The sequence below is a fragment of the Sus scrofa genome, chromosome 14, assembly GCF_054392235.1.
Source record: "Sus scrofa isolate SSC_HxYL_T2T_F1_AM1 chromosome 14, Sscrofa_HxYL_maternal_Yorkshire_Landrace_v2.0, whole genome shotgun sequence".
Classification (NCBI taxonomy): Eukaryota; Metazoa; Chordata; class Mammalia; order Artiodactyla; family Suidae; genus Sus; species Sus scrofa.
In genome coordinates this window covers 44,441,416-44,468,837 of record NC_139396.1, presented here as the reverse complement: position 1 = coordinate 44,468,837, position 27,422 = coordinate 44,441,416, and the positions used below count along the sequence as shown (strand labels likewise).

Below are 27,422 nucleotides of genomic sequence, written 5' to 3'. Positions count from 1 at the left end.
CTCACCAGGGTGTTACACAGAGGGGCGGTGACCTGTGGCTCTGGTTTTCTCACTTAGCTCAGGGTATTGGGGCGTAGCCATCTCTTCTCAGTACTGAGAATGTTCCACCATGTAGATGCCTCTGATTTTGTGTTCGTTCAGCAGTGGAAGGACGGTGGGTTGTTTGCAGTTGTTTTTGTTTATGACCCTCATTTGCTGCAAGTGGGTCGTGAACAGATGTTTAGGGGCACCTGCTTTTCCTGTGTCCATTGAGAAGATCACGTGGTTTTCCTACTTTAGTTTGTTGAGAAGATGGATTCAGGTCTAAATGTGCTGATGGCCAGAATTTTAACTCAGTTGTTGTGGATATTCTTGTACTCTTTTTTTCTCTTTTTCTTTTTAAAACAAATTTTGGGGAGTTCCTCTTGTGGCTTGGTGGTAACAAATCCTACTGGTATCCATAAGGATGCGTTTTTTTTCCCCCTTGTCTTTTTAGGGCCACACCCACGGCATATGGAAGTTCCCAGGCTAGGGGTCAAATCTGGAGCCGGCCTACATCACAGTCACAGCAATGCCAGATCTGAGCCACTTCTCTGACCTACACCACAGCTCATGGCAATGACGGATCCTTTAACCCACTGAGTGAGGCCAGGAATCAAACCTGCGTCCTCATGGATGCTAGTCAGATTCATTTCCACTGAGCCATGATGGGAACCCCGAGGTTTCGGGTTTGATCCCTGGCCTTGCTCAGTGGGTTAAGGATTTGGTACTGCCATGAGCTGTGGTGTAGGTTGCAGACATGACTCAGATCCCTCATTGCCGTGGCTGTGGCATAGACCAGCAGCTGCAATTCTGATTTGATGCCTAGCCTGGGAACTTCCATGTGCCGCAGGTGCAGCCCTAAAAAGAAAAGGAAAAAAAACCAAAAAACTTTTTTGATGCACCACAACATACAGAAGTTTCTGGGTCAGGGATTGAATCCAAGCTGCAGTTGCAGCAGTGCTGGATCCTTTAAACCACCGTGCTGGGCCAAGTTTTGAACCTGTGCCTTCACAGTAGTCAGATTCTTAACCCACTGGGCCCCAGCGGGAATGCCCATAGTTAAGTTTTAATATGGTGTGAGGTAGAGTCCAGCTTCATTCTTTTGCATGTGGCCATCCAGATGTTCCAGTGCCATTTGTTGAAAAGACTATTCTCTCCCCATTGAATTGTCTTGGCATCTTTGTCAACTGACCACAAATTTAAGGCCTTTTTTTCCCTGTACTCAGTTCTATTCCCTTGATCTTTATGTCTGTCCTTATGCCAGTCTTGATTACTATGGCTTTGTAGATTTTGGTTTTTTGGGGGTTTTTTGAATGATTTTTTTTTTCCATTATAGCTGGTTTACAGTGTTCTGTCAATTTTCTACTATACAGCAAGGGGACACAGTCACACATACATGTATACATTCTATTTTCTCACATTATCATGCTCCATCATAAGTGACTAGGCATAGTTCCCAGTGCTACACAGCAGGATCTCATTGCTTATCCATTCCAAAGGCAATAGTTTGGAGTTCCCATCGTGGCGCAGTGGTTAATGAATCCGACTAGGACCCATGAGGTTGCAGGTTCGGTCCCTGCCCTTGCTCAGTGGGTTGACGATCCGGCGTTGCCGTGAGCTGTGATGTAGGTTGCAGACGCGGCTCAGATCCCGCGTTGCTGTGGCTCTGGTGTAGGCCGGTGGCTACAGCTCTGATTGGACCCCTAGCCTGGGAACCTCCATGTGCCACGGGAGCAGCCCTAGAAATAGCAAAAAAAAAAAAAAAAAACAAACAAAAAAAACAAAAAAAACAAAGGCAATAGTTTGCATCTATTAACTCCAAATTCCCAGTCCATCCCACTCCCTCCCCCATGGCTTTATAGATTTTGATTTGGGGCAATGTGAGTCCTTCAACTTGGCCTTTTTTTTTTTTTTTTTTTTTGCAGGATTGTTTTGGGGTCTCTGAATTTCTGTATGAATTTTAAGACAGGCCTGCCAATTTCTGCAAAATGGAAGCTGGGATTTTAGTAGAGATAAAGTTATGCTGCAGTGACTTCTGAGACTAGCCCCCTGGAGTGGGGCAAGGCCACACAGGTTGACGGCACAGCTCCCACAAGACTGCCCCCTGTTCAGACACTTCATGAGTTAGAGGGTCCTTAGGCCCCAGCCTTCTGACCAGATGGCTACAAATTCAGGGATCCTCCCCACACCCTCCAGTCTGCTGATTGACTGGAATTACAGAACTCAGGCAAGTGTTGTACTTATGCAATAGAACATAACCAAGAACCAACCAGAGAGACAGACACATACGGAAGGTCTGGGAAGGTCGCAAACTCAGAGCTTTGTGCTCCTTGGGGATGTGTCCCCTCCTGGCACATTGCTATGTGACAGTATTCAGAGTATGGCTGACAGAATAGCTCAGCTGAGCTCTGGTGTCCGGAGTTCACCAGGCATTTCCTTACTTAGGCTGATGGACTGAATCATTGCCAGTGTTAATCTCCAGCCCCCTCCCCTCCCCAGGGTGGGGCTCATTTCAAGCCTGCTCATCTTTTGGGCATAGCCAGCCCCCACGCTGAGCCATCTCACTGGCATAAATGAGATGTGGTCTCGGGGGCCCACCGTGAACAGCAGACTCTCCCATCACTCGGAGAGTAGGGAGGGTGTGGAGGGCCTCCCCCCAGGAACAGGACAGGGAGGTTCTTGACTATGCGGACAGATACCTGAAGGTTAGCTGCAATGTGGAATCTGAAATCATACCTAGTCATTTTCTGTCTTCTGTTACATAAAAACCCAATCTGTCCCTGTGTAACACCACTGAACTGTACAACTTAAAAGGGTTAAGATGTTTTATATTGTGTATGACCACAACAAAGAAAACTGAAAAAACTATCTACCGTCACTTTTTTTTTAAAGACATTTCAGTATTTCTTTTTGGGTTTTCCTGTGGCATATGAAGTTCCTGGACCAGGGAGGAAAGCCAAGCCGCCCTTGTGCCCTACACCACAGCTGCAGCAGCATCAGGCCAGGGATCAAACCCAAGACACCACTGATCCCATCGCACTCTCACTCTTCACTTTTGAGAGGCTTTAACTTGTGTGATTCTGCAGTGCTAGCCCGGGTCTCTCAGGGGTATCTGTTCCCTGATGTATGCCGATTCTCCACACTCTACACAGTCTCCAACTACACATGTTAATATCAATGCAAGTTTCATCAGAAAGGAAATCTGCCAAGTGCACACTGGCAAAATAAATCTTCCAAAATTCTGACTTTCCCCGAAAGGTCAGACTTTATAATTGACAACACTGTCAGTTGTTTTCCTTGAAACGACAACTTTGCTTTGTCTATTTTTGAGAAAACATCTGCTAGGTATTACTATCTGCCATGTCTAAGTAGCTGTAGCCTGTCAAAGCACTTTTTCTTAAGACAGATGTCTTTTTCAGGATGCTGCAGAATGACATACATGTACCTCCTGTCACCAAAGAACATGACAAACGAAAGCACTCAGAGTCCAGGAGTAATAAAATCCTGGCCTTTACTGCTTCCTACGCACACTCGCGGGTGAAGGTACATCTCCCCGTGTGTGGAGGGTGAGAATGCAGTGGCCGCAGGGTGGTCTGGTGCTAACCTGATGGGGGCTCAGGCTCCCTCGTGCTCACTTGGTGCCGTTGGCTCAGTGGTCTTCAGGATGGACAGCCAGCAGTGTTCTGGGTTCTCAGGAAGGTGGCACCTCCCGCCAGGGGCCACGGGCTCTCCCGGGTCTGACGATGTCTGTACTACAGGGGGGTCTTGTTGGCAAATGGGACTCATCCAGCAGAGACAACAAAGAGGTTGATCATCCCAGAGAGAAGTGAGTGAAAATTTAAGGGGACAGATGTGGAGCAAACAAAGGTGGCCTCTGCAAGCAGGAGGCTCCGGGTTTGAGGGAGGTATGTGGGGAGTGACTTTCTCACTAAAGTGTAGACACTGGCTCCCCCCCCCCCGCCCCCATTTGTGACCTTGAACTTTGCATAGTGTGGGGGCATGTGTCTCCACAGTGCCAGAAGCATCACTACCACCTTCACTGCCAGGGCCCCTCTGGGAGCTGCAGCCTGGCCGCCGCCCCCAGCACAGCGGGGCCCACCTGTCCCACCATCTCAGGCCTTCTGAGGCCAGTGCCATGTCTCCCAGATCCCAAGGCCCTGGGGACCCAGCAGGTGCAGGTAGGCTCATCTCTCCAAGTTCAAAGTGAAAAGCTAACACAGACAACGTCCAGTTTCCGTCTTGTGTTCACTTTGCTACTTCTGAGGCCCTTCCTTGCTCAGGAGTGAGGTCCCCCTCCCCACACTGCTCACAAAGGCTGCCAGGCTCCCTCCAGCTGCTTGGCAGCAGACAGGGCTGTGGCCCACAGGTAAGGGGCCATCTGCCCAGCCTCACACCCTCTCCGCGTCCCTGGCCCCCAGCCTCTGCGCCTGCAATATTCTCCCCTTTCACTTGGATCTCTGGTCATGCCCAGGGCCACTGTGCAAGCCACAGGGCCCTGCTGGGACGGCAGGGCAAGGCCAGTCCCCTGTTCCCACGCACCCAGCCACTCCACAGTACTAAGTGTGATGTGGGAATTCTTTGTTCTGGCATTTATAGCAAAAGTTGAAAGGCTCAGCTCTATCTTTAGTCAGCTGCCTGAGCCTCTCCCACCTTTTGATACAAGTCTCTTTCTGTGAAGAAAAGGGCAGGCTGAGGGACAACCTGGTAATAGCAGTAATCCCTTTTTTGGGCCACACCCACAACATGTGGAAGTTCCCAGGTCAGGGATCGAAACTGCCACAGCAGCAACCCGAGCGGCTACAGTAACAACAATGGATCCTTAACCTGCTACACCACCAAACTCCCTTTTTTATTTATTTATTTTTTGTCTTTTTTTTTGTTGTTGTTGTTGTTGCTATCTCTTGGGCCGCTTCCGCGGCATATGGAGGTTCCCAGGCTAGAGGTCGAATCGGAGCTGTAGCCACCGGCCTACGCCAGAGCCACAGCAACGCGGGATCTGAGCCGAGTGTGCAACCTACACCACAGCTCACGGCAACACCGGATCGTTAACCCACAGAGCAAGGGCAGGGACCAAACCCGCGACCTCATGGTTCCTAGTCGGATTCGTTAACCACTGCGCCACGACGGGAACTCCCAAACTCCCTTTTTTAAACAAATGCTTTGAGAAGTAATTCATACACCAAACTCATTCTTGCAATTTTAGATCTTTTCCTTGTCCCCAAAGAAAGCCTGTACTACCAGCCTGCAGCCCTGCTCCCTCGACACCTTTGCATTCCCTTCTATTCCACTGTACGCCCCACTCCCCCATGTGTCATTACCTGTTCATCAGGTGAGACACCTGGGCTGTCTCCACTGTCATGAATGCTGTGCTGTGGACACGCTTTCACTCTCCTTGGCATGTGCCAGGTGTGGGGCCGTGGGGTCACAGGGCAGCCACACAGCTAACCCATTTCACACCCACCAGCAGTGCCAGTGCATGAGGGGCCACATGCCCACATTTCAGGCCACATCTGCACTGTCCCAGCTCACACCTCCTCTGCAGGAGGGGTATGTCCCTATGTTTGACACCTCTAGCAATCGATGACACTGAGCCCCTCCTGATGGCTTGTGGCCACCGTGCCCCTGGCTGAGCTCACCAAGGGGGAGCACGTGCCTCGCTGGCTGGGGCAGGGTTCAAACATGGGGTTGGGGTTGTTGTCTGAATTTTCTTAGAGAAATGAATCTCCACTTGCTGTCTGCCCTCAGGACAATTCCCAGACTATTAAAAGACTGCTGGTTTCACGACCTTTGCCAGTTACAAATGGTGCTCCACGTACTACCCTCTGGAAGTTGATTCCAGTCAACCTCTTGTTCTGTGACCAAACACTGGGCCCAGTCAGTGGGGGCTGTTTATTGACCACAAGCAGGATTTGGGTAATTCTGGGCACTGCTTTTTAATAAACCGGATTCATCCAACACTGAGGCTTAATGACAAGTGACTCAGAGTGGCTGCAGTCCCCACTTGCACACACTGCTTCCAGCCCCTCAGGAAGATGAGCAGGGTGCCAAGCTTTCTGTAACCGCGTCCCTCTGATACACTGTTTCTGGCCACAGCTGGACAACAGCGGGTCAGGTGCTTCCAGTGGCCCAGGCAGTCCTGCAGAAAGCGATGCAGCTGCAGGTGGTGACCACGGCCTCCCTGTCAACACTGGGTCCCCGGCAGGCTCTGGCCACTGGGGAGGCCCTGAGTCAGCAGCAGGCCCGGCTGAGGAAGGTGAGCCCTGTGATGGTGACACATCCCAATGTCAGAAAGGACGAGGCTGGGGGCTGTGCTCAGCTCCATGTGCACACCCAGAAGCTTAGGGCTGGACCTGACAGGCCTGGTTTGAGGCTGCGTGGACACGGGGAAGCCGCGGTTGCCCTGCTCCTGCGTGTCCCTCCGCGTCCCAGGCCTTAGTCCTGGCATGTACTCAGCGAGCCATGAGTGGCCTGTACAGAACCGAGGGCAGGCTGTGTACACAGAGCACAATCTACAGCCCACATGCTCTCCTGTAAGCGGCCCCTCCATCCCGTGAGCACATGGATGACGCATGTGTCTGGTCGTTACCCTGCCAACACCTTCAGGCAGAGGTGAGGAGCCACAGCTTAGTCCTGTTTTTTTGAGCTTGCTTTACTGTCAGCACAAGTTTCAGAAACGAGGCTATCGCACACACAGCAGTCAGCTCTCCGAAGGCGGCCGTCTGTACCTTCGTGTCACATGCGATGACCATGAAGAAAAGTGTCAGTGTCCCCTCTGGTTTCTGTGACGACTCGTAGGGAATGGCTCCTTCCTGGGTTGGCTACAGAGTAGCTGGTGGTTCACTCCAAAGGCGAGGGACTCAGGGACCCCTTTCAGAGGTAGGATGGTTGTTATAAGAGCTGAGTTCCTAGCCACCTCAGGCTGACCCTTACTGTCAGCTGAACACGACAGGTGCCATCGTGTCAGCTCTGAGTCAGCGTAAACAGTTTTGCTAAAGCCCTGTTTCCAGAAGGACTGCCCAACTGGAGGCTGACCTCTGCATGCTCCTCAGTCTTGAGCTTGAGCTCCCCCAGTGGGTCTGGTGGGGCCAAAAAAGTACCTCATGTCCAGGGTCCCGGCCTGAGGCATCATGGTGCTTGGGATGAAGGCCCTTTTGTCTAAGGCGTCCCTGTCTTTAGTCACATGTCCAGCTGCCAGTATGCAGGATGTTTCCAGAAAGAAGATGAATAATATCCCAGAGGCAACCAGGCCCCTTGCTGGTCTGTCCTGAGCCCTGGCCTAGGCCTCCTTCTGCCTCCGCTCTTCCTGCAGGGGCATGGGTGGGAGTGAAACAGATGGGGCCACCCTCCCCTCACCACCCTGCCCCCCAACCTCAAGGGAGGAGATGCCCGGCACTGGCTCAGGAAGCAGAGTCCTGGCCTTGGCACGCCCCCCCCCCCCCAGAGTGGGTTACCCCAAGAGATTCCCCACCACAGTCCCTTACCTTGACGGCCCTCTCCAGCTGGGACAAGGCAGCCTCATATCGTGGGACCAGCGGCTGCAACAGCTCACTGGGGGTATCATGCCGCTCCAGCCCGGGCACCCCGCCCTCCTCCAGCATCCGCAGGAACCTCCTCTCCTAGAGGACACAAGGGTGTGAGGAAGAGGTTCCTGGCCTCTCCCAGCGACCCCACACAGAGGCCCAGCCTGGCCTCCCACTGAGACCCACGCAGACTAACCTGCACTTTGAGAAGCAGCGTGAAGGCCTGTCCGCTTTTCCCAGCACGGGCGGTTCTTCCAACCCTGAAACCCAGCACAGCTGCCTCCAGGGTGGTGGCCTCCAGACCCTCAGGGCTCTGAGGGAACCACAGTTTCATACCAGGCCACCCCTACCCAGACCAGGGGCCAGTCCCTCACCGGTGCACATAGGTCCGCAGGTATTGGGGGGCGTCGTAGTTCAGCACCAGCTGCACGCCCTGCACATCGATGCCGCGGGCTGTGGCGTCTGTGCTGATGAGGCTGGCGGGACACAAGGGTCTGTGGGCCCTGCCCAAGGCCAAAAGCAGGCACCCCTGCCCCCACCCCCACCCCACTGGGGACAACTACCATGTAGCTGGGAGGTGAATTCCTCTTCTTTCCCCCTTTTAAAATTTTTTTATATTTTTAAATTTTAATTTTTGGTCTTTTTATCTTTTTAGGGCCACACCCAGGGCACACGGAGGTTCCCAGGCTAGGGGTCCAATTGGAGCTGAAGCCACTGGCCTATGCCACAGTCCCAGCCACACGGGATCCGAGCCATGTCTGCAACCTACACCACAGCTCATGGCAACGCCGGATCCTTAACCCACTGAGCAAGGGCAGGGACCGAACCCGCAACCTCATGGTTCCTAGTCGGATTCGTTAACCACAGCGCCACGACGGGAACTCCCTGGGAGGTGAATTTCTGCTGAGGTGCCCTTCAGGAATCCAGGCTGGCACCTGGAGTGAGCACCCTGCCCCTCAGCAGGACCCCAGCCTGTCTTTCTGGGTACTCACAGCTGAATCTTCCCCTGTTCAAACTGCTTCAAGATTGTCTTCCTCTGACCAGGCCCATAGCGGGAGGAGAACTCAGCCACAGTCACACCCCCGAAAGCCTGAACCAGCAGGAACAGCCTGGGTGGGAGAAGCAGAGCTGGTGGGCCAGGGCCAGAACCACCTCCAGCCCTGCCCTGACCCAGTGCAGCCAGGTCTCACCTGTGGGAGTTCTCACGGGAGTTGGTGAAACAGAGGACCCTGGAGAAGTTCATTTCCAGGATCAGGTGCAGAATGACTAACGGCTTCAAGCGGAGGCTACAGGGTATGTAGTGATGCTGTGGGGGATGGCATGGGGTTGGCCAGGGCCTGCGTGCCTGGCTGTGCCCCCTCCCCACCTCCACACACCCTGCTTACCGTGAGCCCTGCGGGGAAGGTGTACTTCCCACCTGAGTCCCTGTCCTCATCAACGTCAGGGTCTCTGGGGCCCCCAGGTGCTGACCCTGTAGAAAAGAGCCGGGGCTGGTAGAGGCCGAGCTGCTGCAGCTTTTCAGGGTTCTGGGTGAGAGTGGCTGAAAAGAGTAGTTTCTGCAGTGGCATCTGGGGACAGGAGATGCTGAAAGAGAGAAGGGTACTGGGAAAGCAGCCAGAGCCCACCCCAGCCCCGGGGGAGTGTGTCTCAGAGTGGGGGACAGGGGAAGGGATGGCTCAGGGCAGCTCCCCTGGACGCAGAGAAGTACGGAGCTCAGGACCAGGTACCTGGCAGCTGTCACAGCCTGGAGCTGTGTTCTCTGCAGCAGAGCTAAGGGACCCTTGGTACCCTCGCCTGGGAAGGCTGCCGCCATCACCCGCGGCAGCCAGGACTGGTGCATGCTGTCGATCATCCGATCAGCTTCATCGATGATCTGCAGGAGGCAGGAAGCCAAGGTCAGCCCTGGCTCTGGGCCCGGGCCTCCCTCTCCACAGGTGACCTACCAGGAAGCGGAGGTGCTGGAGGCTGAACCCTGGGGTCTGGTCAACGTGGTCCACCAGGCGGCCAGGGGTGGCTACCACAATGTCAGCCAGGCAGCGAAAGCCATGTGGTCTGTGGAGTGGAGTATGGCTCAGCAGGGCCTCTGCACTGACCCCTCCCACTCGGGGACCCTGCAGAGCGGGCCACCTCCCCAGGGAGTCACAGCCCAGCAGGACTTACGTCTTCTGCACGAGGCTCTCCTGCTCCTTGGCCAGTGACTTCTGCCCAGTGACCAGGGCAACCCGCAGAGGAGTGGCATCTGTGTAGACGTTGAACACTTTGCTCACCTGGAGAAGGATCATCAATCACATGACCAGAGGCCCCATGTTGCAGGAACAAAGACCTCTGGGTATGGGGCCCACGTACCTGCTGGGCCAGCTCCTTGGTTGGCAGCACAACCAGGGCGCGAACCTGGCACACAGCTCGATGTAGCAGGGCCTATGGTGGAAGGACAGTCACCTGTGTTGGCAGGGTTGCTCCCAGGCTGCCAAACTCGCTTCGGGGCGGGGGTTTCACTCACCTGCACCACAGGGATGACAAAGGCCAAAGTCTTCCCACTGCCCGTGGGGGCCGAAACACAGAGGTCACTAGGCCGGTAGCCACCTCTGCTCACCAGAAACCCGCAGGCTGTGCTTTCCAGGAGAGCAGGAATCACTGCTGCCTGTACTGGACAAAGAAGGGCAAGAGGCAAGTCATATCTGGGCACAGACACCCAGAATCAGCACAGGCACCAAGGCCAGTCTCTTCCCAACCTGGGACCTCCAGGCTGTTCTCACTCAAGGTCAGCTCCAGAGCCTCTAGTTCCATCAAGAGGCCAAAGACCCTGAGACCAAGACCACACTTGACACTGGACCTGAGCAGGGGCTTCCTACATCAGCAGCTGTCAAGTAATGGCCTTGCATGACTCGGAGTGAAGATGGTCTGTGTAGAAACCGCTCCTACCCTCCAGCCACCCATCCAGCTGCCCAGGGCTGGGGCACCTGGAAAGTAGGACGAGATGCCCTGTGCATGCAACTTCTTCTGAAGGTCTGGGTGCACTTCAGGGATGTCCTCGATAGGCACCTGGCCTTCGGTGACATTCTTTCCAACACAGCTTGGTTGAGCTAACCACACGGGCAGGAAAGGCTGGACCTATCACAAAGGACGGGAAAGAAAGAAGCCAGATAAACACTCCAGAGGGTACTCAGGCCAGGAGAGAGAGGCCCTAGAAGCCAACGTCAAAACACTTAGGCTGAAAAAGCTGCAATAAACAAGCCGGCCCAAATCTTCTAACTTCTGCCAACGCCTACTCCTTGACCCCCACAACGCACTCTCCACTTAGCCTTTATTTATTTATTTATTTTATTTTTGCTTTTTCTAGGGCCGCACCCACAGCATATGGAGGTTCCCAGGCTATGGGTCTAGTTAGAGCTGCAGCTGCAGATCTATACCACAGCCACAGCAACATGGGATACGAGCCGAGTCTGTGAACTTCACCACAGCTCACGGCAATGCCGGATCCCCAACCCACTGAGCGAGGCCAGGGATCAAACTGGCAACCTCATGGTTCCTAGTCAGATTTGTTTCTGCTATGCCACGATGGGAACTCCCTCTACTTAGCCTTTAAAAAAATGGGAAAATTCACACCAACAGGTGCTACTCCCTGAACCAAACCACCGAGAAAATAATCTTTTAACCTATAATATCTAAATCCTGAGGCACACCTACAAGGCCCTCTGTCACCTGGCACTCTCCTGCCTGCAGCTTCGTTTCCTAACACTAGCTATGCCCCAGCCATACAAACTCCTCTGTTCTTACAAACACAAATCATAACTACCTCACAGTCTTTGCCCCAACCTGGCCTGGCACACACTTTCCTTACTTAACCAGGCTGATCCCTAAGGATCAAAGTGGCCCTCCCCATAGCCACCCTGCCAAAATTTTCTTTTTTCTTTAAGACCACATCCTCATGGATACTAGTTGGGTTCTTAACCTCCAAGCCACAACAGGAACTCCCAAAATAAATCTTTGTTTTTTATCTCACTTTTATTTATTTACTTTTTTTTCAGGCTACATCAGCAGCATATGGAAATTCCCAGGCGAGGGGTCAAATCGGAGCCAGCCTATACCACAGCCACAGCAATGCAGGATCTGAGCCGCATCTGTGACCTACACCACAGCCCAAGACAACGCTGGATCCTTAACCCATAGAGCAAGCCCAGGGATCAAATCTGTGTCTTCATGGGTGCTAATCAAATTCATTTCCCCTGAACCGCAACGGGAATTCCTGTTTGTTTTTTTTTAGAGCTATAACCAGAGCATATGGAAGTTTCCAGGCTAGGGGTGAAATTGGAGCAGTAGCTGCCAGCCTATGCCACAGCCACGCAGGATCCTTAACCCACTGAGTGAAGCCAGGGATCGAACCGGCATCCTCATGGATGCTAATCAGGTTCATTACCACCGAGCCATGACAAGAACTCCTGCTAAACCTTTCTTATTCTTCATGGAGCCTGTCAAGCTCACCTATTGGTTTACTGAAATTTCTTACGCTAAAATAAACCTACAATTAGCTCAGGAACCTGGAAGAATGGGGGTAGAATCTCCCGTTTTCTTTGCTAAATTGCTGAGCACAGTGGAAGTTCCTTAAACGTGCACCCCAAGTAAGCAAAGCTGTTTAGGAAAACCTCTGTGACAACAGCAATAGGACATGACAGTTTAGAAAAAAGGAAAAACCTTGTAAAAACCTTGTAATTGAAGAGAAACTGCTGAGTTTGCACGGGATTCAGATTACTAATGGATACCGCAAAACTGGAAGCCAAGCTTTCATTCACTGAACGCAAATCAAACACCCACTAGATACAATCACGGTTTTCAACGTGCCTTTCCACGAACACTACCTGCATTAACGACGGCCGCCCCAGCCCTGCTGCCTCCCACCCCCGGGTCGCTCACCTTTGGCGTCCTGCTTCTCCCGAAGCCCCCGAGCACCAGGGCGTGGGCTGAGGGCCCAGGGGCCTCTTCCGGGGATCCCTCTGGTGGCCCCGCGTCTTCCGCGCCGACGCTTTCGTCCTCCGGCTCCCGCTCTTTGCTTTCTAAGCGGGAGAAGCGGAGCCGCGGCGATGCGTCAGCCCCACGCAGCTGCGAATCCCAGGCCGCACCCCCCGACCCTCGCCCTGCTCTACCCTGCCCCGCGCGTCCCCACCTGCGCCCGCGTTCTCGCTGTCCGTTTTCCGCCGCTTGCCGGGCAGCATTTGCGGGTTCCCCGGAGTCCCGCCGCCCTCGCGTCTCCGTGTTCTGCGCGGCCGCCGCCGCCGCTTCCCCGCGGCCTGTGCGGTCTGCGGGGCCTCCTCCGCAGGCTCCTGTTGCGGTGGCTCCTGCTGCGGCTGCTGCTTCTGCAGCTGCCGCTCTCGGGCCCGGCGCCGCAGCCGCTCCAGCAGCGCCCGCGCCCGGCCATCCGCCTCAGCCTCCTCCCCGGCCTCCTCTAAGCCCCCGTAACGGGCGACATGGAAAAGCGCCATGCCTGCCGCCGCGTTCCGCTCGGGCCCGGCGCGCTCAGATGACGGCAGGGGCGGAGCAGTGATGTCAGCGGGCACCAGCGATGACGTCGATGGCGCGCCGGGCAGCAGAGAGGCGAGCGAGTGTCTTCCGCGTGGGGCTGCAGCATGGAATTGGAAGCCGGCCCCGAGGGCGCGCGCCGGGCGCTGGGCCGCCTGGTGGAGGCGGTGCTGGCGAGCCGCGGCGAGGCCAATGCCGTGTTCGACATCCTGGCAGTGCTGCAGGTGGGGGCACTTAGGGTGTGGCGAGGGTCGCGGCCGGGTCCTGGATTTGGAGGCTTAGAAAGGGGGCCTCCTTGGGCTCGGACGAGGTGGGGCTGAGGTTCGGATGAGGGCAGATAATGCCGACAGGCAGATAATTGCAAATACTCTCCCGCCTCGCCCGGTCTTCATGTTGGAAGGTCTGGTCGGAAGGTGGGCAGAGGCGAGTTGGGAGGGTCACGCCAGAATCAAAGGTGGGGTGCACTGGGGCTGGGGTCCTGAACGGGATAGGGGGCAGGGACCACAGTTCCTGGCTGGGCACCCTGCAACCAGCATCTTCCCTGCAGTCTGAGGACCAGGAGGAGATACAAGAAGCGGTGCACGCATGCAGCCGACTTTTCGGGGCTCTGCTGGCCCGCGGAGAGCTGTTTGTGGGCCAGCTGCCCTCTGAGGAGATGGTCATGGCAGGTGAGTGTCCAGGAGAACCTGGTTTCTGGCAGGGTTGGAGGCAGACCTTACTAGCATGGGTTGAGCCCAACCAAAACAGTACCACAGGATATGCAGGTTGGTGGGATCAGCAGATTCTGCTTGAGGGGAGAGGTCTGTAATGCAGACCCTGGAGCCAGTTTTAAGTAAAGGTCGAGCAAGGTATGACTTTTTATCTCGTTTTGTGCCACTTGTGGGATTTGGCATTGCAGAGCATTGGTCATTAACGCCACAGAGAGCTAGGTTTACACGTCTCAGTTCTTGGGATTGCTGGCTTTTGGGGCAAAAAAGAGGACCCTATCCTTAGCAGGACCTCCCTTCTCGAGGGAATGTACTCGTCCCGCCCCAGGTCTGGAGCCATGGTGACTGTCTGTATTTGTTCCCTGGTTGGGCTGAGGAGGGGGCAGTGGGAGGGGGGAGCCGGGCCCAGCCTGGTGTGCGTGGGCGTCAGTGTGGGCTGACCACCCTGCCCTGCTTGCAGGATCTCAGGGGGCCACTCGCAAGTACAAAGTGTGGATGCGGCACCGCTACCACAGCTGCTGCAACCGCCTGGGGGAGCTCTTGGCCTATCCCTCCTTTCAGGTCAAGGTGAGTCTGGGTTGTAGGCCTTGCCTGGTCTCTGCACCCCAACCCCCAGGCTCTCCACACAGCAGAGGCCTAGAGCTGTGGCTGCAAGTGCCTGTCTAGGCAAGGAGGCTCTGTTTCTTTGGCTGGTTTGCTGGGGTTGTGGGTTCATTCTGTTTCTTGACTCTCATAGGAGTGTTATGGGCAGGGGCATTCAGGCCTGATGTGTGGTGGGGGCAGCACGATCCCTTTATCATTGTCCTCTCAGGAGCTGGCACTTAGCACGCTCATGAAGTTGGTGCAGCTGGAGGGTGCGCACCCGCTGGAAAAGCCCAAGTGGGAAGGCAACTATTTGTTCCCTCGCCAGCTCTTCAAGGTAAGGGCCGAGGCTGTGGGCTCAGAGGTCTCCTGGGGCAGTCTCTTGGGGGGGGGGCATTCTGGTGCCCCCCCAACTCTGCTTTGTACTCTGTCCCTGGGTTGCCCATGCTGGAGTGGGAGAGACGCTAACTGCCCCTCACCTTCCAAATCCAGTTGGTGGTGGAAGGTCTGCTCTCTCTGGAGGAGGACCACTCCCTGCTCCTCTCCCAGTTCCGGGAGTACCTGGAACATGACGACATCCGCTACCACACAATGCAGGCAGCCTCAGACACTGTGGCCCGAGTCACTGACGGGCGCCCTGAGGTGAGCCAGCCCAGCCCCTTGTCAGGGGAGGGGTGGGCAGTGGGCACGCAGTGTCCAGATGCTCAGGCCAGGCCTCCGGCAGGTGCCCCTCACTTTCTGGAACAATGCCTTCACACTGCTGTCCTCCGTGAGCCTGCCACGCCAGGAGAGTGACCTCTCCAGCTTCTACATCAAGTACGCAGGTGAGCATCCAGGGCAGGGGAGGGACAGAGGCAGACACGGGCCTGGCCTTGCTGCACATTTGGCTAACCTCATGCCTTCCTTGCAGGGCTCTCAGACAAGTGGAAGGTCGTCCACCTGAAGGTGAGATGCCCTGGATGGGTGGGAGGTCTCCCTGGGAACCCTCTGGCCTTGACTTGGACCGAGGTCATGGGAGGTCAGAGGCAGCTTGCCCAGATCTCTGGTGCAGAGCGAGGTCATGAGGGAGGTTTGTTTTTGGTGGGATTTTCTAGGTTGTGCTTCCTACTTACAGAAGGCAGGAGGAGGGTGGGGTGGGATAGGGGGTGGGGGGAGGGGCGGGGACAGCGTGTGCAGCCTTGACCCCTAAAACCCTGATCCCTGCCCTGTAGGAGCACAGGAAAGCCTTCCAGGTGATGTGGCTTGGCTTCCTCAAACACCAGGTAGGGTGATGGTGGGGGGGGGTGGCCTCAGGTCTGGGCTCTGGCTGCCTGCTTCTGGGAGTGGGGCCAGCTGCACCCTGATCTGCTGCTTCCTGCAGCTGCCCCTGCGCATTTGTAAGAAGGTGCTGGTGATCATGCACGACTCTATCCTGCCGCATCTGGCGCAGCCCACCCTCATGATCGACTTCCTCACCCGTGCCTATGACATTGGTGAGCAGGTGGCGGCCCACAGGGCGGAGACCAGGGGGCCCTGCACATGGCTCTCCAGGGTGGCGGTGCAAATCAGGCTGGGGCTCCAAGGCTGCGTGTCTGTCTGCAGGTGGAGCTATCAGCCTCTTAGCCTTGAACGGGCTGTTCATCCTGATTCATAAACACAACCTGTGAGTATCACCTGAGGTGGGGGGGCGGGGGTGGGGGATGTGGGCGTCTTGGCTCTGCCTGTTCATCCTGCCCCAGGCCAGGGTCCCTGATCAGTTCTCTCCCTGCCCCTGCCCCACCCATGCCCATTACTCACCCCGTGCTCTCAGGGAGTACCCTGACTTCTACCGGAAGCTCTACAGCCTCCTTGACCCATCTGTCTTCCATGTCAAGTATCGGGCCCGTTTCTTCCACCTGGCTGACCTCTTCCTGTCGTCCTCGTGAGTGCTCCCAACAGCAGGGTGGGCAACACAAGGGACACCTGGTCTGGCTTGGAGCAGTGGGACCCCCAGTGCCCCACCCGTCCCCTTGGGGCTGCAGCCTTAGGCCAGGAAGGGGGCTGGGGGCTGGTGGTGGGGGTCAGCTGGGCCTCATACCCACTGTCTCGCCCAGCCACCTGCCCGCCTACTTGGTGGCGGCCTTTGCCAAGCGTCTGGCCCGCCTGGCCCTGACGGCGCCCCCCGAGGCCCTGCTCATGGTCCTGCCCTTTATCTGCAACTTGCTGCGCAGACACCCAGCCTGCCGCGTCCTTGTGCACCGCCCAAGGGGCCCTGGTGAGTGTGCCGGAGCCCAGGTGATGGGCCCAGAGCTAGCATGTGTGGGCAGGTGGCAGAGCAGTCTGGTCTTGTTCCTAGAGCTGGATGCTGACCCCTATGACCCTGAAGAGGAGGATCCTGCCCAGAGCAGAGCCCTGGAGAGCTCCCTGTGGGAGCTGCAGGTGAGGGGGGTCCTGGGTGCTCCCCCTCAGCCACCCACCCCTCCTACGTGATGGCCTTTAAGACACCAAGCTCCTCCTTCCTCTAGCCCCTGCCAGCAGCTCCACCAGGTCCCCACGGACCTGATCTCGCCCTGTCACTTAGCTGCCTGGGGAGCCTCTGCCCCTCTGCCCTCCCCCCATGGGCTGCCGAGGCAGTGGGATGTTCACTTTGCCTGAGGAGGGGGCAGTGACATCCCACGTGCCCCTCCAGGCTCTCCAGAAGCATTACCACCCTGAGGTGTCCAAGGCTGCCAGCGTCATCAACCAGGCACTGTCTGTGCCTGAGGCCAGCATCGCGCCACTCCTGGAGCTCACTGCCTTTGAGGTGAGGGCTCGGGGCAGGGCCGGGGGGCCAGAGTATGGGGTCCACACAGCAAGGAGTCTTTGACCGCCTGTCCATATTTTTTTTGCAGATCTTCGAGAGGGACCTGAAGAAGAAGGGGCCTGAGTCGGTGCCTCTGGAGTTCATCCCGGCCCAGGGCCTCTTGGGCCGGCGGGATGACCTCTGTGCCCAACACTTCACGCTGAGCTGACCCGGAGCCCTTGCTCCCCTGGATGGATGGTTTGGGAGGAGAGCTGCTTGGGTGGGCTGGTGGGCGGGGGTCCAGGGAGGCACAGGTCCTTTTCCCCAGCCCTTCCTGCCAAAGAAGCAGCACCTGCCCTGGGTCTCCTCTGCGACCCTGTGCTGCATGAGCTGGCGTGGTCTGAGTGCTGTCTGTCTTTGGGGTGGAGTTAGCTTCTTAAAGACAGTGTCATGTATGCCTTGTGCACGAGTGTCGTGGAGCCCAGGACGGTGGCCAACACCTATTGCGCCTCAGCGCGTGTCAGTTTTCTCCATCAAACCTCGTGGAAGTGGCTTTACGGGATCTGGCCTCAGGTGCCTGGGGCTCCTCCCACGATACCCACTTCCCCAAGTCAGTATGCGGTCCTGGGGCTCTTGTAGGACTGACCAGGAACATTCACCAGCAAGCTGTGCTGGGCCTCAGTGGCCTGCATGCAGCCAGGCCGTGGATGGAGCTGGACTTTCTGGGTTCCGTCACCTGCTGCTGGCTGTTTCACCCACAGCTCCCTTGGACCAGGGAGTGGAAGCCAGCTGTCTCTTGCCTAATTAAAATTCTGCTCCAGTTTATTTATTGTTTGTAAATTACAAGAGTGATAGGACTCTAAGGACTCAGGGGGCAGGAGTGGGGAGGTGCATGGTTCCCACTGCCTGTAAACCACCCTCCTTTCCCTGCTGTGACTGCCATTCCCAGCTTTGGTGTCTGTCTGCTTTCTTTATTGTATTTTTTTCCCCCTCTTTTTAGGGCTGCACCTGCAGCATATTGAAGTTCTTAGGCTAGGGGTCAAATCAGAGTTGTAACTGCCCGTCTACACCACAGCCACAGCAACACAGGATCTGAGCCGATTTTGGAACCTTTACCACAGCTTATGGCAACACCCACTGAGCGGGGCCAGGGATCGAACACATCATCATGGATACTAGTTGGGTTCATTACTGCTAAACCACAATGGGAACTCTCTCCTTCTCTTTAGACACGTGAACATCCCTTCTAGGCACCTACATTCTCATCACTGGGCCCTGTGAGAGGTCGAAGGCTCACAGGTGCTCAGCACGGCCTCCTACGGATCAGGGGGCCACTGTTTCCTCAGCTCCAGGCTGAGCTTTATTGCTGCTCTGCCTTGCTCTCCTGGAGCCACCTAATCCCAGTGTGACCCCCACACCACTCTCGCTGCAAGAGGGATGGGTACACCTGCCTGAAGCCCTCCGTCCGCCTACTTACATGGATGTTTCATTTATGGTGCTGGGGGCATTTCCTAGCTTGAGTCAGGGTTTTTAAAACTTTTTAAAAAAATTCAGGTACATGATGATACTTTATATCTCTTTGGTATAAGTATTTTTGCAGTTGATATTTGAGATATATACTAAGTTTTAAAAATTTAGTTGAGGGAGTTCCTCTTGTGGCTCAGTGGGTTACAAACCCAACTATTATCCATGAGGATGAGGGTTGTGATCCCTGACCTTACTCAGTGGGTTAAGGATCTACCGCTGCCACAAGCTGTGATGCAGGTTGCTAGGTTGCAGACAAGGCTTGGATCCTACCCCAATAAAGCAAAAAAAAAAAGAAAAAAAGACAAAACCAAGACTGGACACCAAGGCGGGGAGCTTCTGGCTGGCAGCACCTGGTGTGTGCTCTCACATGTCGTCGGGTCCAGGGAGTCAGCTCTGTCCACAACCCATGGGGAGGACACTGGAAGCTCGTGTTTGGGGATCTCCTGGGTGGGTCCCTTCCAGTGAGCCGTGACCCTGAGAACAGAGTTCTTGGGGGAGGGGGGGCCTCAGAGACCTCAGACATAGTTGGAGTCAGGGTGGGGGTGTTCTCAGGGGAATGAGTGTGCTTGACATTGGAGGCCCCTGCTCCTCCCAAGCTGTAGGAGAGGCAGGACCCCCTCCCCATGATGAGGGCCCCCAGGTTGGTCGGAGCAGGGCAGGAGGCACCTCCAAAGAAGAAAGGGTGGTAGAAGCTTGGGTGGAGTATCCAGAGCGGACCACCCAGGGTCCCGGAAGCAGCAGGGCCGGTGGGAGCCTCACAGAAAAGGGAGACCTCCTGCGTGGTCTCCAGGTGGGGCGGGGATGGTCCCCTCAGGGTGCCAGCGAGGACAGGGAGCCACCAAGTCCTTCTTGTGTGATTGAGTCCGGGTTGGCCTGGCCACTGCCTCTGTCCCGGCATGGGGTGACAGTGGTTCCCGGCAGCAGCTGCCAATCTCTGGGCAGCCTCCCCTCCCCGTCAGCCCCTCAGCTCTGTCACCATAGTCACCTCCGTGTCATGTACTGCTCCTCTTTTCCCAGCCTGACACCCCCCAACCCAGCGGGGAGGGGACAAGCGACAGAGATCCCACTTCTGCCATATGCAGAAGGAAATCTTGAAACAGAATTCTCATCCTGCTGCAGAAACGTGGGTATGTGGCCATTTCCTGCACATCCCAAGGTCTTGCCTCTCTCCAGTGAGACCCAATGAGCCATTCCTGATTCCTTAAGCACCCCCCCCCACCCCTGGCCCTCTGCATGATGTGGGCTCTAGGGCCTTTGGGTTAGAGCTTCAGAAAAGCTTGGAGGGGAGTTCCCGTCCTGGCTCAGTGGTAATGAACCTGACTAGGATCTATGAGGTGGGTTCGATCCCTGGCCTCACTTGGGTTAAGGATCTGGCATTGCTGTGAGCTGTGGTGTAGGTCACAGGTGCAGTTCGGATCCCACGTGGCTGTGGCTGTGGTGTAGACTGGCAGCTGCAGCTCTGATTTGACCCCCAGTCTGGAAACTTCCACATGCCACACACAAAAAAAGAAAAAGGTATTGGTGCGGGGGGAGGGCCAGCTCAGCCGTGGAGGCCAGCCTTCCCTGGGCCCCCTCTGTGCACCCTGGACACCGTCCATGCACCCAGGGCCCCCGCCACAGAGCCACCCTCCGCCTGTCTTTCTGTGTCTCCCAGGAGATGAATGGGGCTGGCAGGCAATTAAGTCACAGTGACTAAGGAGGACAGCCGACGACAAGATGTGGAGAACACTCCTGCCATAAGCATGCTCAAGCGTTCAACTGGCAGTTAGCAAATGAGCTGCAGAAAATGGAATGTCAGAGGCCCGTCGAGTTTCCTTTTCAGCTGGGCTGGGGGCAGCTGCCCCCCACCCCCATGGCACTGATTCACCCCCCACCGTGGGGGATCATTCATTAACTGAAGCCGCCCCAGGGCCTCACCCCCTGATCACAGCAGCAGCAGGTGTGGTCTCAGCCTCAGTGCCTACGAGCTTGGCCCCACTCTGCACTCAGGAACATTGCATAGCCCCTCCAGGTGCTGCAGTTGCATGAAAAGTGACTCTAAAACTTAGTGGTGTGAAACTTCAAGAGCATGGATTTTGCTCACGAACCTGCAGCTTGTGCAGGGTGTAGGGGGAACAGCTGGCCTCTGCTCTGCTCTTGAGGCTGGGCTCCCCTGCAGTCTGTGCCAGCCAGTAGCCGAAGCCAGGGCAGACACTGGGCTGTTCTGGGGTTGGAGCAAGAGAAATGGAGCTTGTGAGTGGGGTCTGTCAGAGGTCAGAAGAGGCTGGGACCACTGACATTGTTGGAGGCTTAAAGACATACAGACAGATGTGCTGAGGAGTTGCTGTTGTGGCTCGGAGGGTTAAGAACCTGACTAGTATCCATGAGGATGTGGGTTTGATCCCTGGCCTTGCTCAGTGAGTTAAGGATCTGGTATTGCTGTGAGCTGTGGTGCAGGTTGCAGACTCAGCTCGGCTCCCTCATTGCCACTGGAACTTCCATATGCCACAAGTGTGGCGCTAAGAAGCAAAGCAAAGAAAAAGAAGAACAGGTATCCCCATGGGGTGTGGCAAGGGGAATTAACGAAGAAACTCCTTGTCTGGGAAATTGCATCTGCTACAGGTGGAGCCCTGAAAAGAAAAAAAAAAAGAAAGAAAGAAAGAAAGAAAAAGAAATCTAGTTGAGGTCCGGTTCCACTGACTTCCTAGACCCTGGACATCGAAAAAGTTTCCTTAGGCTGTGGTTGATTAGATTTCAAGTGGCTCTTGGGCACCTCCACAGAAGTGACGAGTGAGCCTGAGGCCCTAAGGGGGAGGGAGGCGTGGGGCTGGATCTCTCCAGGGACAGCAGCTCCAGTGGCAGGGAGCAGGGGGACCTCCCTGGAGAGGCCCTGCTGCTGGGAAGATGGTATCAGTTTCCTGTGGTTGCTGTAGGAAATTAAAGGCTTGGAGTGACACACATTTATTTTATTTTATTTTTTTATGGCTGCGCCCATGGCACATGGTTCTTGGGCCAGGGATTGAATCTGAGCTGCAGCTGTGGCCACGCTGGATCCTTTAATCCACTGCTCTGAGCTGGCCATCTAACCTGCACCACACAGCAGCCTGAGCTGCCACAGTCAGATTCTTAACCCACTGCACCACAGTGGGAACTCTGACACATGTTTATTATCTCATTATCTGGAGGTCAGGAATCCCTCCCATGTCTTGCTGGGTGAACTTGAGGTGTGGGCTGGCTCGTTCCTCTGGGGCTCTAGGGAGAACAGCTCCCTGCCATTTCCAGCTTCTAAAGGTGCCGTGTTCTGGGATCCCTTCCTCATCTTGAAGCCCCGACCCTGCTTCCATTGTCATGTCTGCTGCTGACCTCAAGACTCCTCCTGCCTCCTTCTTGTAAAGGTCCTTATGATGACCCTGGGCCTACAGTCACACGGGACAGTCTCCACTTCTCAAGACCCTTAACTTAATCTCACATGCAAAGCCTTTTTTTTTTTTTTTTTTTTTTGGTCTTTTTAGGGCCGCACCTGCAGCATATGAAAGTTCCAGGCAGCAGTTGAATTGGGGCTGCAGCTGCCGGCCTACACCACAGAAACACCAGATTAGAGCCATGTCTGTGACCTACACCAGAGCCCACGGCAATGCTGGATCCTTAACCCACTGAGTGAGGCCAGGGATCAAACCAGCATCCTTATGGATCCTAGGGGGGTTCTTAACCCACTGAGACACAATGGGAACTCCTCTCCTGCAGAGCCTCTTTTGCCCTGTAAAGTAACACTTGCCCAGGTTCCTGGGGTTAGGATGCACGTGGCAGGTGGGCTAGGTGGGGGAGGCACGGCTGCCTCCAGGAGATGAAATGCTATCTTTGCCTCCTCCTCTAAGCCCAGCTCCCCCTCCCTCCCCTCGACCCTGGGCATTGTCCGCAGGGACACCTAGGGTACCCTGAAATCCCAGCACTGTGCCCCAAGACCCAGCTGGGGAGGGCTCTATGGGGCCCCCCTCTGCCATCACCAAGACCTGGGGTCTGGCCCTGGGGGGTGAGCAGTGGCCACTGCAAAGCCCGTCACTGAGGCCTGATGGGCGTTGCTGACAGGGCCGTTGGGTAAGTCTGCGTGGCTGGTGTTTGAGGAGGGGCAGAAGTGCTGGCCCATCCTGTGCCGTTCAGGTTGAGCTGGGGAAGAGAATGAAAACTGTGGACAGAAGAGAAAGAAATAATGAAGGAAAGGGGCTAGGTCACGGCATCAGGTCTCACCTCCAGATCTTCAGAGCTCTGGGCCTGCCAGAGTGGCCACGGTGATCGGGATAGATGGGGCCACATTCTGGGAATGGGAAGTGGGGGTGTGTGTCCTTGGTGGGTGCCTGGGTGTACAAGCGTGTGGATGATTCTAGCGCTCAGACACAGTGTCACCTTCCTAGCCAAGGCCCCCGTCTTGTGGAGTGGAGGCAGCCTGGCTAGCCCTGCTGTGACCTGTCTAATCCTGACTCACAGAATCAGTGGGTGTAAGGAAACCATTGTTCCACCCCTTTGATTGTAGAAGTTTCCTTACACACCCATGGATGCTGAGTGTGGCTGGCTGAGCAAGCCGGCTCCTTGCTGTCAACATCCATGACCATGATTGCCACAGACCCCAGCTCCCACGAGGTCACTGCTGTCCTTGTCTACACTGCAGCCTTTCCTGGATGAGATGCCAGCCTCCAGGTGGCCCCATTGATCCGTGCCTCCTGCATTCATGCCAGAGCAGCCTTGGACCAGGGTAGAACCAAGTCACCAAGAGCACCCGGTGGAGGTGACGGCATGGATGTTGAGCTTCTGAGATTCATCACGAAAGACAAAGGTACCCCGTCTCTCCATCACTCTCTCCTGGGTCACTAACCGCTGGGTCAAGGGGAAGCTGGGCAGCCCTGGGTCCAAGACAGGAGGGCAGGCGGCCAAGGTGGTGCAAGCAGGGTCCAGGGTGCTTCCGGGGGGAGGGGGTTGGTGGGTGGGGCAGGGAGGGTGGGCGTGGCCAGCGCCTTGGTCGCGACCAGGAGCAGGGTCCTCTGGGCTGCCCCGCACCTGCCTGCTTCCAGAGCCAGTTCGTTTTATTGGATGGAGCAACTGCACTCTGAGGAAAAATCACTGTGTTATGAAATATTTCCCCTGCCTCCGCAGTCAATTTGGGCTTCATTTAAAATTCAATAACGGCAGGGCCGTCTTCCAGGCCTTGGTGGTAATCGCCCTCGGTGGCTGGAAATGGGAAGTTAGGAGGTCAGCAGGGTTAATCCATGCCCTCCCCGGGCCGATGCCACCTCCCCCGCCCCTGTGCACATGCCCAGGATGGGGGGAGGGGCGGTCTGCTGGCGGGGTCTTGGTCTCCGAAGCGGCTCCTAGGAAATCCCTCTCTCCAGTTCCCCCTCGGTTGGGTGATGGGGCTGGTTATTCATTTTTCAGAGAAGAACCGGAGATCATCCCTGAATTTGCTGTTTATCACGTCTGGACTCTCCTCAGCTGTTTTGACTGTAAATTCAACAGCTTCGGGGACAGCTGAGCCAGGGTCTGGCTCTGTCGGCTCGGTCTCTGTTTTTCTCTCCTGCTCAGTCATCTTTCTGTCTCTCTCTGTATCTGTTTCCCTCTGCTTGTCCTCCTCCCTCTGACTCCCTGCCGTCACCTCTGTGTGGCTGCCCACTTGGCGGCCCCCATCCAGCCCTGGGAAGGCGGCGGGGGACGGGGGCGGAGGCCCGGGGAGGGGGGGGGGGGCCTGGCAAATTCACCTCTTGGCCAGTGGGAGGCGCTGAGATGCCTTTAAATTCCCTTCTCCTGAAAGCTTTCTTGATTGGGCAGGGGTGTTAAGGCAGTGTTCCTGCGGCTGGCGGGGGTCTTGGGGTGGAGGTGGGTGGCTGCTGCGGAAGACCCCAGTGCCCCAGAGCCAGCGGTCGCCTGGTGGGGTGGCCTGGCCCGTGCAGGGTGAGCCTGGCTGGGAGTCCGGGTTCTTTGCTGCTCCACCATCACACTTCCTCTACCTCCACACATGTGAGTTAAACTCCCCCGCCCCAGAGTTTAAGCATTTTTTTCTTTCCGCCATGCCTGGGGCATGCAGAAGTTCCCAGGCCAGAGATCAAACCTGAGCCACAGCAGTGGAATGCTGGATCCTGAACCCACTGCACCACCAGGAACTCCTCTTCTGAGTTTATTTTTTAATTTTTTTTGTCTTTTTTTTGCTATTTCTTGGGCCGCCCCTGCGGCATGTGGAGGTTTCCCAGCCTAGGGGTCGAATCGGAGCCATAGCCACCGGCCTACGCCAGAGCCACAGCAACGCAGGATCCGAGCCGTGTCTGCAACCTACACCACAGCTCACGGCAACACCGGATCGTTAACCCACTGAGCAAGGGCAGGGACCGAACCCGCAACCTCATGGTTCCTAGTCGGATTCGTTAACCACTGCGCCACGACAGGAACTCCCTCTTCTGAGTTTAAATGCCAGTGATTCACTCACAAAAATGGATGCAGTGCAGAACTGAACCACAGCGGCTGGTCCCCAAGCCCGTCCAGCACCCGGTGGATCCCTGAGAAGATGCCACCCCAGAGACTCAGAGGGTGGCGGCACCCCTCACAGAGCCAGGAGTTGTTCCCGAGGCTGCTCTCACAAGCAACAAGGCCTCCAGAGTTTGACTATATCCTGTCTCTGATGAACAGATGGCCAGGGGCTGGCTACACCCATCCTGTCAAGGGTGGACCCCTGGAGAGATCACATGTATGAGCAGCAGCTGAGCTCCACCCCCAGGACCCCCTTGGTACTAAGCCCTAGACTGTAGCCTCTTGAGGACCATAAAACCCATCCCTGCCCCACAGGGCCAAGCAGAGCACCTGGGGTGGGAGATGTGGGAGGACAGGGATGTCCCTGCCCCCACCACCCAAGGCTGTGTTCTACCCACTGTGAGCAAAGGGAGCCTTTTCAGTGCTCAGGGCTCAGGTGGGACACAGGGCAGAATAGAGGCAGTGCATGGGAGGGGGTGGGAACGTGATGGTTCATTCATGCTTCTGGATCCAGCTGTTCCTGAAACCAGACCCTCTGCCCTCCTAAGAATTCATGTGAAAATGCTTTGATTCTGCAACTTAGGCATCCCAAGACTACTCTCAGTTTCAACAATTTTCTAGAAGGACTCAACATTGCTCAGTGAAGCCGATAAACTCATGATATATTGCAGTGAAAGGAAGACTAAAAGCGGCAACAGGAAAAGCAGACCATGGGGCCACCTCCAGGAGAGACAAGCCATGAGCTCCAATTGTCCCATCCCAGCCCTGAACGCTCCCAGCAGTGACATGTAACAGTTTTGTGTCTTGCCAACCAGGGGGCTCACCTGAGCCTGGGGGTGGAGGGTTTTTACTGGAGCTTGGCCATTAGATGTGGCTGACCACTGACATGACTGATCTATCTCCAGCCCCCAGAAATCAAGCTGATACCACATGGCCCAAGACCCCCAGGCAAATAGACACTGAGAAGGCAGGACCCAGGACCTGGAGGTCACCTCCTAAGAGCTGGTCAAGGGCCGCTCTCACTTTGAGCACGCTTAGTTGTTACTGCACAGGACCTTCTTAAGACACTAGGACAAAAGTGCATAACCAGGTACTCTCAGCAATCTTGGGCACACCATTGAAACTGTGCAGCCCCTATATCAAGCCATGCCTGAAGCCAGACCCTGTGTTTTTTCTAAGTTCTGAGTCAAAATTTCCCTTTATCAGTGTGTAGAGGGTTTCTGTATTGATCAATACATTCCTAGAGCCCAAAGTTAAGCAATTTCTGAGTGAGTGTGGTCTAAACCCGGCCATAAGATCTTTATCACACTTACCACCCAGAGTGGATGACTGGCACAGCTCCTAGTGTTGGGGTTCCACTGTCGGTTATCCCACAGGCAGTAGAGGCCTGGCTACACCAAGCCCCATGAACCGATGTGGAGAGGGCGAGGTCAGGCTGGTCTCCGGGGGATCAGCATTCTCAGGGCTGGGCCGGCCACTGTTTTCATGCTCTGCCCCAACCCTTGAGAGCCTTGCCACATGGCTCAGGCATCCCTGGTGTGGACTTGTGGTTGGCATGGACTGGGGGAGGAGGTATGACGGGGAGGGTGTGTGTGTGTGTGTGTGTGTGTGTGTGTGTGTGTGTGTGTGTGTGTGTGTGTGTGTGTGTGTGTGTAGGGGGTGGGTCCTGGCTTCCTGCTCATTGTGTGATGGCTCAGCCCCCCTTAAACCAGGGCAGAAAAGCCCCTGCCACAGGCTGTGTGGCAGTTCTCAGGCCATGGGTGCACTGGGAGCAAGAGTCAGAGCACAGGATTCACCAGCTGAAAGAAAGGGACGCAGGGCTGGGCGGGGACACTCGGCCCAACCACACGGAGCCCAGAGCAAAGCCTGCCCATCAGCGGGAGGCAGGCCGTTGGTGACCACGAGCGCAGACCTCTTTCCACAGTTGATGGGATGGGAGCTTGTGGCTATGCCCGCCCAGGGTCCTCCTCTTCCCCCTTCATAAAACACTCTCCTTGGGAGATCCCGTCATGGTGCCGTGGTTAACGAATCCGACTAGGAACCATGAGGTTGTGGGTTCCATCCCTGGCCTTGCTCAGTGGGTTAAGGATCCAGCGTTGCCATGAGCTGTGGTGTAGATCGCAGATGCGGCTCAGATCCTGCGTTGCTGTGGCTCTGGCGTAGGCCAGTGGCTACAGCTCCAATTTGATCCCTAGCCTGGGAACATCCATATGCCACGGGGGTGTCCCTAGAAAGGACGGAAAAAAAAAAAAAAAAAAAGCAAAACCCAAAAAAAACCACTCTCCTTCCAGCCAGGATCAGAGGGCGCCCTGTCCCCACTCGAAG

General features: G+C 55.8%; 2 protein-coding genes across 4 annotated transcripts; one reads left to right on the top strand and one right to left on the bottom strand.

The window, feature by feature from the left end:
- Positions 1 to 5,871: 5,871 nt before the first annotated feature.
- DDX51 (DEAD-box helicase 51) lies at positions 5,872 to 13,058 on the bottom strand. 3 transcript variants are annotated; one of them, XM_021072707.2, is made up of 15 exons: positions 12,703 to 13,058; positions 12,453 to 12,592; positions 10,502 to 10,652; positions 10,042 to 10,187; positions 9,888 to 9,959; positions 9,702 to 9,808; positions 9,485 to 9,593; positions 9,269 to 9,414; positions 8,927 to 9,125; positions 8,732 to 8,847; positions 8,534 to 8,650; positions 7,916 to 8,017; positions 7,738 to 7,801; positions 7,503 to 7,637; positions 5,872 to 7,324 (listed from the first exon to the last, which is right to left on the bottom strand). In XM_021072707.2, the coding sequence occupies exons 1-15, from the start codon at positions 13,016 to 13,018 to the stop codon at positions 7,298 to 7,300; spliced, it is 1,947 nt and encodes a 648-aa protein (XP_020928366.1). In that variant the 5' UTR covers positions 13,019 to 13,058; the 3' UTR covers positions 5,872 to 7,297. The 3 variants fall into 3 exon arrangements, 2 of the variants coding, with proteins under 2 accessions (XP_020928366.1, XP_084849653.1); XM_084993527.1 differs by having other exon boundaries at positions 10,042 to 10,182; XR_014825821.1 differs by having other exon boundaries at positions 5,930 to 7,324; positions 8,927 to 9,012.
- A 69-nt stretch (positions 13,059 to 13,127) lies between these two features.
- Positions 13,128 to 17,909, top strand: NOC4L (nucleolar complex associated 4 homolog). Its single transcript, XM_001928616.8, has 15 exons — positions 13,128 to 13,279; positions 13,603 to 13,723; positions 14,223 to 14,329; positions 14,574 to 14,681; positions 14,837 to 14,986; positions 15,069 to 15,168; positions 15,255 to 15,289; positions 15,556 to 15,606; positions 15,705 to 15,816; positions 15,926 to 15,986; positions 16,134 to 16,244; positions 16,417 to 16,577; positions 16,659 to 16,741; positions 16,992 to 17,105; positions 17,194 to 17,909. The coding sequence occupies exons 1-15, from the start codon at positions 13,163 to 13,165 to the stop codon at positions 17,311 to 17,313; spliced, it is 1,551 nt and encodes a 516-aa protein (XP_001928651.2). The 5' UTR covers positions 13,128 to 13,162; the 3' UTR covers positions 17,314 to 17,909.
- The last annotated feature ends 9,513 nt before the right edge of the window (positions 17,910 to 27,422 follow it).